At 52.3% G+C, this 12,212-nt stretch overlaps 1 protein-coding gene across 3 annotated transcripts in view; it reads right to left on the bottom strand.

Moving 5' to 3' along the window:
• Positions 1-5,666, bottom strand: part of ERBB2 (erb-b2 receptor tyrosine kinase 2) — a 31,492-nt gene extending 25,826 nt beyond the window's left edge. For 2 of the 3 annotated variants that reach the window (XM_039475758.2, XM_003942842.3), the window contains exon 1: positions 5,345-5,665. Coding sequence is in view for 2 of the 3 variants with exons in the window: in XM_003942842.3 (XP_003942891.2) it covers positions 5,345-5,417 (73 nt within the window). In the remaining variant the exon portion in view is untranslated. Of the gene's footprint in view, positions 1-5,344 lie in introns of all 3 variants that reach the window. The other variant, XM_074388696.1, reaches the window with a different exon arrangement.
• Between the last annotated feature and the right edge of the window lie 6,546 nt (positions 5,667-12,212).

The following is a 12,212-nucleotide window of genomic DNA, read 5'->3' as shown; positions in this document are numbered from 1 at the left end:
AAAGAAGACAACTGAGGCTGGCAGGGGTTAGCTCCTCATCATAAAGCTTGCGAACAACAGGCAGGACTGGAACTCAGGCCAGCCTGCCTTCAGATCCTGCATTCCTTCCACTAGGTCTAAATGCATATACACAAATCCACCCCACACCCCACGCCAACGTAAATACACGCTAATTCTCCCGATGCCTCCGATAAACACCACAGGCTCTAGGCAGGGCAGGGTGGCTGGGCTGGGTTGGACTGGAGGGTCAGAACGGGTTGTAGCCCCACCCCACTAGTGAGTTTGTTTACCTGATTTGTGGCCAATTTGAGTCTGATTAAGAATCTTAGTGTCTGCAGACAGGTGGTAAAATTGGTACCCTGAGAACCGTTCCCAGGGAACTGGGTGTTTGCTGGCTAACACCCCCACCAGCCTACATGAGGGGAGGCCTTCCTGACACCTCCCTCCCACTCTCCCATCTCCTTAGCATGGTCCCCACATCTGCCGTGTCCCATTGACTTTCTTTTTTCGAAATGGAGTCTTGCCCTGTTGCCCAGGCTGGAGTGCAGTGGCTCGATCTCAGCTCACTGCAACCTCTGCCTCCCAGGTTCAAGCAATTCTCCTGCCTCAGCCTCCTGAGTAGCTGGGATTACAGGCACCTGCCACCACACGGGGCTAATTTCTGTATTTTTAGTTGAGACCGGGTTTCATTATGTTGGTCAGGCTGGTCTCGAACTCCTGACCTTGTGATCCGCCTGCCTCGGCCTCCCAAAGTGCAGAGATTACAGGCATGAAGCACAGCGCCTGGCCCCCACTGATTTTTTTGGGTGGTAGGTACTAATTCTACCCAGGAGTGTCCTTATCTCCAGGACCCTGGTCTTCAGGAACCCCCACCTCCAATTCTCCAGAGCAAAGATAGTATGAGGCAGGACCAGCCTCAGGGAGTGCTGGATAAGTGTCTGCTGAGTGAGTGAATGAATGAATGAATGAAATCCAGTCAAGAGTCTCCAAACAAATGGGGCCAGCTGAGGTCACGGTATCTATCTCTCTGCTCAGAGCTGGTCACAGTCCTTCATGTCTCTCTGGATTCTGGTGGTCAGGACTTGACCCCAGTCCTGGGGTTTCCCTCAGGTAGATTCTCTCCTCCCCACCAGCCTGCAGCCCCAGCTGCTCCTTTTGCTCACAGCAGAAGAGCTATCACTTCCCTTGGTTTCCATGAACACTACAGTAAAACAACCTGCGTCCCCAGACCCATAATGTTACAGCCCATTAAAGTGACACTGGTACTCCCCGACCACAAACACCTGGTGTATCAGGTCTGACATCAGACCAGGGACTGGGCCCAGGGTCTTTAGATGAGAACCCTAGCTCGGCTATTCACTGAGCGATCTTGAGCAAGTTCCCAGACCTCCAGGGCAGAAGCCAAATCGGATTCATCTCTATGCCCCGCAGTGCCTGCAACTCTGGATATTTACTGACCTCAACTGGGCTGGAACAGCTCTTACTCCCTCAGAGAAGGTATATGAGAGTTAAATGAGGTAATGAATTGCGCAGCTGTCTGTAAACACGAGGAGGCTTTGTAAACAGAACTGGGACAACACAAACATTCGCCAGAACAATTCTCCCACTCCTTGAAAGAGCACACATCCCTTACCCCTACCTCGGCTCTCTTCTCAGCGGGAGGATGGGTGGCCAAACAAAAGAAAAAGGTACCACTCTAGAGGGGCTTCCTACAGGTCGGAAGGGGACTCTCTTTCCAGATCATTCTATCACCCAAGGACAGCCATAACTACCCCGGGCCCCACCCCAACCCTCCCAGCCACAGCCCCACACTGGCCCCTCATGCTGCCACTTCAGCTGTCTCTCTCACCCACAGCCCTGTGTGTAAGAGTGGCCCCTGTACCCTCCTGCCCTCAGCCCCCTGCCATGGTAGGAGGTCCCTAAAGCTAGGCAGGCACTGGCTGGACAGGGAGAGGACTCCGAAGTCAGGAGGGGACCTCAGGGCCCGCCAGCTCAGCCCCATTTTCTGCAGCCTAGAGAAGTGGATGGAAAGGTCATTCGCCTGAACAAGACGAGCACCTCTCCTCCCATCTGGCCACCTGCCTGCCCCTAAGGCTTTGTTCAACCCATTATTGTTGGCTGGAATAAGACTCTAACTACCTCTTATTGCCTCCTCATCAGAGCCCAAAAATGCCCTGGACATTACTGGGTAGCTGGGAGCCTTGGGTAAGTTGCTTCATTTCTCTGAACTTCCATTGTCTCATCTGTGCACCTACTTCACAGGACTGTTGCAGAGATTAAATGAAACCATGAATAAAAACCTAGCCTAGCGCCGGGCGCGGTGGCTCAAGCCTGTAATCCCAGCACTTTGGGAGGCCGAGGCGGGTGGATCACGCGGTCAAGAGATCGAGACCATCCTGGTCAACATGGTGAAACCCCGTCTCTACTAAAGGTGCAAAAAATTAGCTGGGCATGGTGGCGTGTGCCTGTAATCCCAGCTACTCCGGAGGCTGAGGCAGGAGAATTGCCTGAACCCAGGAGGCGGAGGTTGCGGTGAGCCGAGATCGCGCCATTGCACTCCAGCCTGGGTAACAAGAGCGAAACTCCGTCTCAAAAAAAAAAAAAAAAAAAAAAAAACCCAGCCTATACGAAGTACACCGTACATTTCTTCAAAGTTAAGGCAAGACAGGTTCATACAGCAGGAATATGGGTAATAAACCACGAGAAAATTAGAATTGTTTCGTGTTTGACTTTAGAATGCCACATATGTTTTTCTTTTTACATTTAATCCTTCTTTTCCATTTTTTTATTTTTTCAAATAAAATGAGTACTTTCCCCAAGTACAGTAAAGAGAGGAGGCTGTTGGAAGAATCATACTCGAATTAAAATATGAAGGAGTGCTGCAAGATTAAAAGGACGTACTTGCTGCAATTTGCAAAAATCTGCACCTCTAGGCCGGGCGCGGTGGCTCAAGCCTGTAATCCCAGCACTTGGGGAGGCCGAGGCGGGTGGATCACGAGGTCAAGAGATCGAGACCATCCTGGTCAACATGGTGAAACCCCGTCTCTACTAAAAATACAAAAAATTAGCTGGGCATGGTGGCACGTGCCTGTAATCCCAGCTACTCAGGAGGCTGAGGCAGGAGAATTGCCTGAGCCCAGGAGGCGGAGGTTGCAGTGAGCCGAGATCGCGCCATTGCACTCCAGCCTGGGTAACAAGAGGGAAACTCCATCTCAAAAAAAAAAAAAAAAAAAAAAAAATCTGCACCTCTAAGAAAGGATCTCAGCAAAATCCTGACCCCTCCGAGGCTCCCTCTAGGCCTTCCCTTCCCCCATTCCTGCCCCAGCCCTCAGCCCTTGAGTAAAATCTGGGTGCCGGAGGCAAATGGGTGGTGCACTTTTTTTTTCTGAAATAGGGTCTCATTCTGTCACCAAAGCTGGAGTGTAGTTGTGATCATCGCTCACTGCAGCCTCAACTTCCTGAGCTCAGGTGATCCTCCTGCCTCAGCCTCCAGAGTAGCTGGGACTACAGGCATGTGTCACCACATCCAGCTAATTTTTGTATTTTTGTACTGAAAGAGTTTTGCCATGTTGCCCAGGCTGTGCAATGACTTTTTAACCATCTCCTGCACAACACAATCAATAGTGCAGGTTGAGGGGTGAGGACATGAGGAGGCACCAGCCAGAGAACCCAGCCCTGAAATCCAGCTCTGCAGCAGCTGCTATTCCTTTATCAACTCTCAGCCCAAGGTGAAGAAGGGCAGCAGCTCAGCCTGACAGCCCAGCCTGGCCTCACTCTTCTCATCAGAAGATGAGAAGGTGAAGATGCCTGTCTGGGAAACAGGGAGGGCAAGGATGGACTCCCTGGAAGAAAGGAGCCTGCTTCCTCAGCAAGAAGGCGTGGCCACAGAAGGCTACTCCCTCTGTTTATGGCATATCTGGCCCAGCACCTTGAGGGAGTTCCTGGAGAGGACAGAGTTCAGCCTGTGTCCCCAAGTCAGCAGAGGGGCTGCTGTTTGGCAACACAAAGCCCAGACACACAATCACAAAGACCACACAACTCAGGAACAGCTTAGCATAGACATACACTCACTCACAGAGGGCCCCTCGGGCAACACACAGACACGACGACGCCTACCCCCTCCCCAAACCCCCCTGACCTATAGGGACCACCCACGACTCCCAGAACACTTTCATTTTGTCTCCCCTACAACCCAGTGATTCAGGGCACAGTGTCCCTCATTGCTCCAGGTGCATTCATTCATACAGTGATTTCGAATGCATGGTTGGAGGTCGCACTGCCTGGGGTCCCATCTTGACCCCACCATTTACCGGCTGCTACTCAACCTCTTTAAGTCCAGAATGCTGGCAAACCTTCCACTATAGAGGTGTTCTAGGATTAAAGGAGAGTGCATACAAAACGCCACACACAGGTCCTGGCAGAGTATACCTGGGCCAGGCTATATGTTAGCTTTCGTGATTAATGCACACAGGTGGACAGATGGGTCAGGATACACACTGCCCCCACTCACCCTTCCCCAAGCACAGCACCAAGGAAAAGGCAGCAGAACCATGCAGCCCTCCCTAGGCCCCCATCTGGCCCCTTTCTTAGCTTCCTTCCCTGGGAGTTCTCCCACTTTACACACCAAGAAACCCACCACCACCCCTCCATGGTCCACGCGCTCTAAAAGTCACAGAGCACAGTCCCTAGGCTGGCCCTAAGAATCTGTTCGAAGCAAACGTCTCCCCCGCCCCAAACCCAGACCCCAGCAAGAGGCCACCCTCTGGGCCACCCTTTCCTCCCCGGCTATGTTTGGGACAGGTTGCTATGCCACCCCACCACCCCACCACCCCACCACACACACCACGGACCCAGCCAGAAGCAGGAGCAACCAAACCAAAATCGTCTGAAGGGGAGCGGGGAGGGGCTGGCGGAGGGGCAGGGCAGAGGATCCCCCCAAGGAATCCAGCCCAGGCCAGTCCGGAGGCGGAGGCTGCCAACTGGAAAGGCTTTGAGAAAGCTTGAGGGGGCTCGAGAAGGGGGAAAACACGCGCTCACGCTCTATGCAATACACCCATTGAGGGAAAAGTTTCTAAACAATTTCAGAGAATTTCTTTGACAAGCTCCCGGAACCCCCTGGGAGCCTGTAAAGCGCCAGTCTCGAATGGGCCATCTCGAGCCGCTGCCGTGTAACTGCCCCCTCCGGCCCGAGGGCCCTGCTGCCCCGAGCGTCTGGACCGTCCGCAACTTCGGGATGGAAGAGCTCGTCCGGGCCCCTCTGGCCCCGCCGGCGGGTAGACCTCTGAGGGGGATCCAGGAGGCAAGGTCCCGCCGCTGCTCCGTCCCCTCCCCACACCAGACCCACCTTGGGTGCCCGCGGCTCCGGGGGGCAAGAGGGAGAGGAGGAGCCCCCAGCGGCACCAGGCCGCCAGCTCCATGGTGCTCACTGCGGCTCTGGCCCCATGGCTCCGACTAGACCCGGCTGGTGGGGCGCGGGGAGCGGGGCGCGGCGACGGGTGGAGGCCGGGCGCGCAGCGCCGGAAAGGGCCCCGTGGGAAGGGGCGCGCAGCTGCCTGTGGGGCTCCCCTGGTCTCTCTGGTCCCGAAGGAGGGGAATCTCAGCTCGACAACTTCATTCTTATACTTCCTCAAGCAGCCCTCCTCCTCCACCTCCTCCTCCTCCTGTGATTGGGAGCAAGCGCGCTCCCGGCTCGCCCCCTCCAACTGCATTCCAACAAGTCTGGGAGTGGCAACTCCCAGCTTCACTTTCTCCCTCTCTCCGCGCAGGCCTGGGTGCGTCCCTCCCAGCGCCGGGACGCCTGGGTTGCCTGCAGCCGTTCTCACAATTTTCCTCGGAGAATCCCTAACTGCAGAGGCTGGTGATTCTGCCCTCTCCCACAGAGTCCAGGACAAATTCCCTAGGCTGCCACTCTTCATGCTCTTTTAAGTCGCAGGTTTTATCTTAAACATTCCTGGGGAGCCGGCGTCCTACTCATCCCAAGCCTATTTGTTTTAAAATCAAATAATGGTTTTTCTACCACATCCTCTAGTAAAATTGATAGTCAAGGAGGAGGATGTGTTGTGTTTGCCTTGTGGCTTCCAGGACCCCCGGGCATATCTTGTGGAATCTTTGAAGTACCTTCTCCAGTCTGAAAATCATGATCTCAAGAGGGTCTACAAATCTGGGAGGAGACAGTCATATCGCAAGGGCTTCCTTTTTTTTTTTTTTTTTTTTTTTCGAGTCGGAGTTTCGCTCTTGTTGCCCAAACTGGAGTGCAATGGCTCAATCTTGGCTCACCGAAAGCTCCGCCTTCTGGGTTCAAGTGATTCTCCTGCCTCAGCTTCCCAAGTAACTGAGATTACAGGCATGTGCCACAATGCCCAGCTAATTTTGTATTTTTAGTGGAGACGAGGTTTCTCCATTTTGGTCAGGCTGGTCTCGAACTCCCGACCTCAGATGACCCGCCCACCTTGACCTCCCAAAGTACTGGGATTACAGGTGTGAGCCACTGCGCCCGGCTGAGGATTTCTATCTCAGTTCTTCAAAGTGCATCCTTCTTGCTTATTTAAGGAGGCACCCAGCACACATGCATGCAATGTTTCTTCTTTGCCCCTTGCCTTCTATTTGCCTGCTTAATTCCACTTCCCAACTACATTCTACTTGGAGCCCCTGACCCTATTCCTTAGGCCTACTGGTAGGGGTGGGGATGGAAGGAAGACTTTTTTTTTTTTTTTTTTTTTTTTTTTTTTTGAAATTTCAACAAGATAATTGCATGGGGCCAGGCGCGGTGGCTCAAACTTGTAATCCCAGCACTTTGGGAGGCCGAGGCGGGTGGGTCACGAGGTCGAGAGATCGAGACCATCCTGGTCAACATGGTGAAACCCTGTCTCTACTAAAAATACAAAAAAATTAGCTGGGCATGGTGGCAGGTGCCTGTAATCCCAGCTACTCAGGAGGCTGAGGCAGGAGAATTGCCTGAACCCAGGAGGCGGAGGTTGCAGTGAGCCGAGATCGCTCCATTGCACTCTAGCCTGGGTAACAAGAGCGAAACTCTGTCTCAAAAAAAAAAAAAAAAAAAAAGATATTGTATGGAACATATTTATACTAACAAATTATTCACTATTTATCTGAAATTCAAATTTAACTAGGCCTCCTTATTTTTATGTGCTAAATCCGGCAGTTCTAGTTGGAATGCCCCAGCCCAGAACACAGCTGTAATGGTCAAGAAGGGATCAAAGGCACCTATCAGGGACTGGAGAATGAAGGACACTAGCATCCCTTTCTCTCGCCCCCCCACCACGCCTTTTTAAAGGTGTATACTTGCATTTCTAAACTTGCTTCCCTGTGCTGAGCATACCTATAGGCAGGCACCTCTAGTGGGACAGAACGAAACAGGGGGCTCTGAGACCAAGAGGATCTGAATTCAAATCTTGAATCTATCATATATCAGTCATGTGACCTTGGGCAAGTGAATGAGCATTTCTGGTCTCAGTTGGCTCATCTGTAAAACAGCGATTGGCATACTATGCTGGGGTTAGAGGAGATTGTGCTCCAGAAGCACTCAGCACAGTACTTGGCATATAATAATTCCTCAATAAATGGTCCAGATTTAGTTATACTGGGGCAAATCCAGGTTTTGTGGGGCCTGAAGCTTATATAATTTGGGAAATTTTCTTTAAGAAAGTAATACGAAGTTGGCCAGGTGCAGTGGCTCACGCCTGTAATCCCAGCACTTTGGGAGGCCAAGGTGGGCAGATCACCTGAGGTCAGGAGTTTGAGACCAGCCTGGCCAACATGGCAAAACCCTGTCCCTAATAAAAATACAAAACTTAAGGCCGGGCGCAGTGGCTCACGCCTGTAATCCCAGCACTTTGGGAGGCCGAGGCAGGTGGATCACGAGGTCAAAAGATCGAGACCATCCTGGTCAACATGGTGAAACCCCATCTCTACTAAAAATATAAAAAATTAGCTGGGCATGGTGGCACATGCCTGTAATCCCAGCTACTCAGGAGGCTGAGGCAGGAGAATTGCCTGAACCCAGGAGGCAGAGGTTGTGGTGAGCCGAAATCGCGTCATTGCACTCCAGCCTGGGTAACAAGAGCAAAACTCCGTCTCAAAAAAATAAAAATAAAAAAAATACAAAACTTAGCTGGGCTTGGTGGCGGGCACCTGTAATCTCAGCTACTCAGGAGGCTGAGGCAGGAGAATCGCTTGAACCTGGGAGGCGGAGGTTGCAGTGAGCCTAGATCCTGCCATTGCACTCCAGCCTGGGTGACAAGAGCAAAACTCCATTTAAAAAAAAAAAGGGGGGGGCCAGGCGCGGTGGCTCAAGCCTGTAATCCCAGCACTTTGGGAGGCCGAGGAGGGTGGATCACGAGGTCCAGAGATCGAGACCATCCTGGTCAACATGGTGAAACCCCGTCTCTACTAAAAATACAAAAAATTAGCTGGGCATGGTGGCGGGTGCCTGTAATCCCAGCTACTCAGGAGGCTGAGGCAGGAGAATTGCCTGAACCCAGGAGGTGGAGGTTGCGGTGAACCGAGATTGCGCCATTGCACTCCAGCCTGGGTAACAAGAGCAAAACTCCGTCTCAAAAATAAATAAATTAATTAATTAATTTAAAAAATAAAAAAAAGAAAGTAATACAAAGTTATAAATGCAAAATGAGGCCTGTGCAAACAAAGCCTGAAGCCTACCCTTTTCTTTTTCTTTTCTTTTTTCTTTTTTTTTTTTTTTTTTTTTTTTTGAGACGGAGTTTTGCTCTTGTTACCCAGGCTGGAGTGCAATGGCGTGATCTCGGCTCACCGCAACCTCCGCCTCCTGGGTTCAGGCAATTCTCCTGCCTCAGCCTCCTGAGTAGCTGGGATTACAGGCACCCGCCACCATGCCCAGCTAATTTTTTGTATTTTTAGTAGAGATGGGGTTTCACCATGTTGACCAGGATGGTCTAGATCTCTGGACCTTGTGATCCACCCGCCTCGGCCTCCCCAAGTGCTGGGATTACAGGCTTGAGCCACCGCGCCCGGCCGAGCCTACCCTTTTCTTAACCCCATAGTAAATCCCCCTCTGACTCTAACCAGTGACATTCAAACTGCAGTTATGATCTGTGAGAAGGTCCAGTGTGAAACACATTTAGCCAATGTCTTGTTTTTTTTTTAGCCAAGTCTTGTTTGTTTTTTTTTTTTATCTTAAAGAAATAGAATGGAACAGAAAAAGACCTTAACACATGCATGTAGTAAGGATAAGGTGTAATTTTGTACTTGGACCACTGTCGCAAACATTTGAGAAATACTGCTGCATAAGGAACACAGCAGCCCTCTGGATGGCCATCAATATTCCTATTTTCTCTTGGGCTGATGTTAGGGTTAAGGTGAAGCAGGGGAACTGAGGTATGCAATTTGCCCTCAGAGGATATCTGCCTCCTTACCCTCACCCCATCATCCAGCCCAGGACTTGGTCAACATGCTTCTCAGTCCTGCAGCTTACAGCCTGCTGGAAGGGGACATGCTGACCTGGCTCCGGGAGTCACTGTTCATCATACCTTGGAGAGCTTGCACCTGGACAGGTGCACAGGTGGCCTTAGAGAGACCATCAGGATGTTAGGGTGAGGGTTAGAGGTGTCCTTTCTCCCCAGGCCCCGTCCCTGCCCTGCTCGCATGTTCCAAAAGGTTAGTCCAGTCAGGAAAGCTACTGTGGATGCCATGCCTTATTGCACCCTCTTCTGTACCACTCTGACCTAGAGCCACGTTCCTGAGAACACTGAGTCCCCAAGCCTCCAGCGAGGCAGGTGTTATCATTCCTCATTTTGCAGAAGAGGAACCCTGAGGTTCCACAAGCTAAAGGAACTTTTCCAAGGTCACAGAACAGAGCCGGGAACTGAGCCAATGGTGGCTTTGGCTTCACCCATTACCCTCAAGAGTCCCAGTCAAGGTGGGGGGAGCCAGAGGAAAGAAGTCTGGGTAACTGCAGGTTCCTCCCTCTACAAAGATCCTGCCTTCTCTCCTTCATTCTCCATCCCCGCCCAGGCAAACCCACCCCCTCCGCATCCCAGATCCCAGATCCCAGGAAGACAATGCCCAGTGTCAGTGGGCAGTAGAGAGGGTGGAGCCAGCTGGAGTGGGGGCAGCAGTGGGGATATCGGGGAGGAGCTGGGGTCAGAACTCACGCCCCAGGGAGGAGGCTCGAGAGGGGCCGAGCCTCCGAGAGAGAATGAGCCCATTCAGAGCCAGGAAGCCAGAGGAAAAACCTCGTCTGGTGTCTGACAAGAGGAGAGGAAGGGGGGCAGGGGCAGGGGTGGGCGCTGCTGATTCGATTTTCTCCTTAACTATCCCTCCAGCAGGCCTGATAGGAAAGCCCAGGAAAGAGGATGTCTGAGGGACAAAGACAGTGAGGGGGACCCTCGGGGTAGTTGAGGGGGGCCTGGTGAGAGGGGTTAGCTAGGGGGCTGGGTAGAGGGAGCCGGAACACAGAGCAGGGTTGACTGCAGGACAGAGGGCAGCAAATCCAGATCAGGGCAGATTCATGTGTTTTGCCCAAGACCCCAGCCTGTGGGGGGGTGGAGTGACCCCTGACACCAGGTGGGTTCAGCAAATGAAACCATCTGGAGCAAAATGTTGCCCGACATCAAGACTTTGTGATTGCCGTAGTTGTATGCTTCTTGAAGCTTGCAACTTCGGTGTATGACACAGGAAGAGGCAGGACAGGGCTCTGGCTTCCGAGGGTGACCTCTAAGTCAACAGGCTGGGGGCTGGAACCAGTGGCCTGTGAAATGCTAGTCAATCATTGACCAGCCCTGCAGACTGGGGGTCACAGGAGAGACTCTGTGTGTGTGTGTGTGTGTGTGTGTGTGTGTGTGTGTGTGTGCGCGCGCACATGCCCGCACCAGTCTCCTCCCTCTATCTACCTCACCAGTCAGCTTAAGGTCAGAGGACTGAAAACAAACAGAAATCGGGAGGAGCTGTCTGGTCTGTCTGGTCCACAGTCCGATGTCCAGGCCGCTAACTGGGACCTGGCCCACATTGCCTTGAGGCTGGGGCACAGGTTGCTGGGGAAGTGACTGCAGGAATTTGTTTATTGGAAAGAGTCCCTTAGAGTAGGCTTGAGGCATCTCTTTGGGCCAAAGGAGGATAATTGAGAAGCTTCTGATAGGAAAATTGGTGATCCTTTATGAGTGCTTGTAGCCTCACCACTGGGAGGCCACTCCCGGCGCCCAGCATTTGCCCCCGTCTCCAGGACAGCAAGGGGCAGAGCCAAGCCTGCCAGACACACTGACCCTGGGCGCCTCTCACCCGCATCTCAGGAATGCAGGCCCGAGGCCCCGGGAGTTGCTTTTATCTCTCCGCAGGCTGCTTTGCTGAAACCAAAAGCACTCTTCTGTCCTGGGACTCACCTCGCTTTCGGGCATGTCCTCCACAGTACCCCCCATGTCACTCTTAGCGCTGCCGGCATGGGCATGGCTGTCCGGGTCTGAGTCTCTGCGCTGCACTGCGTTTGTCCTGGCCATTCAACTCATGCCCTCTTTTATCTATGACTCTTTCCTCGGGGAGTAGCTTTGCATGTGGCCTTGAATATAACATTGCTTTGCCATCTGAAACGGAAGAGTTGGACAGAATGGTTCCTGGTCACAATATTTTCGGATTTGGTATAGGGACAGTGACCCCTTCAACCCCCACACTTGTCCCTTGAAAGCCCCACTGAGGCATCCTTCTCCTGGATTCTGGATTCTTTGTTTCAGGAGCACTGAATCTTCCTGCCCACTCCACTACACTGCTTCACGGGGCCTTTCAGGACCCCACTTGCCCACCCAACTTGCTCCTGGAAGTATAGACCGCTGAGGTGTGAATTAGGGCATTCTTTCCTCTGGCTTTTGGTTTGGGGAAGAGGAGACTAGGAAGTTTCAGGAAGGATACAACTATGGCAATCACAAAGTCTTTTTTTTTTTGGGGGGGGTGCCATGACTCGGATAATCACAAAGTTTTGATTCCAGGGGACAATTTCCTTCAGGTGGTTTCATTAGTTGAACTGACCTGGTTGATTCTTCTCTTCCTTTGCCCTTTGCATCCAATCATTCTTTTTTTTTTTTTTTTTTTAAGACAGAGTTTTGCTCTTGTTACCCAGGCTGGAGTGCAATGGCGCGATCTCGGCTCACCGCAACCTCCGCCTCCTGGGTTCAGGCAATTCTCCTGCCTCGGCCTCCCGAGTAGCTGGGATTACAGGCACGTGCCACCATGCC

The sequence above is a fragment of the Saimiri boliviensis genome, chromosome 17 (genome assembly GCF_048565385.1).
Source record: "Saimiri boliviensis isolate mSaiBol1 chromosome 17, mSaiBol1.pri, whole genome shotgun sequence".
NCBI classification, from domain to species: Eukaryota; Metazoa; Chordata; class Mammalia; order Primates; family Cebidae; genus Saimiri; species Saimiri boliviensis.
This window is presented reverse-complemented; position numbering and strand designations above follow the sequence as displayed.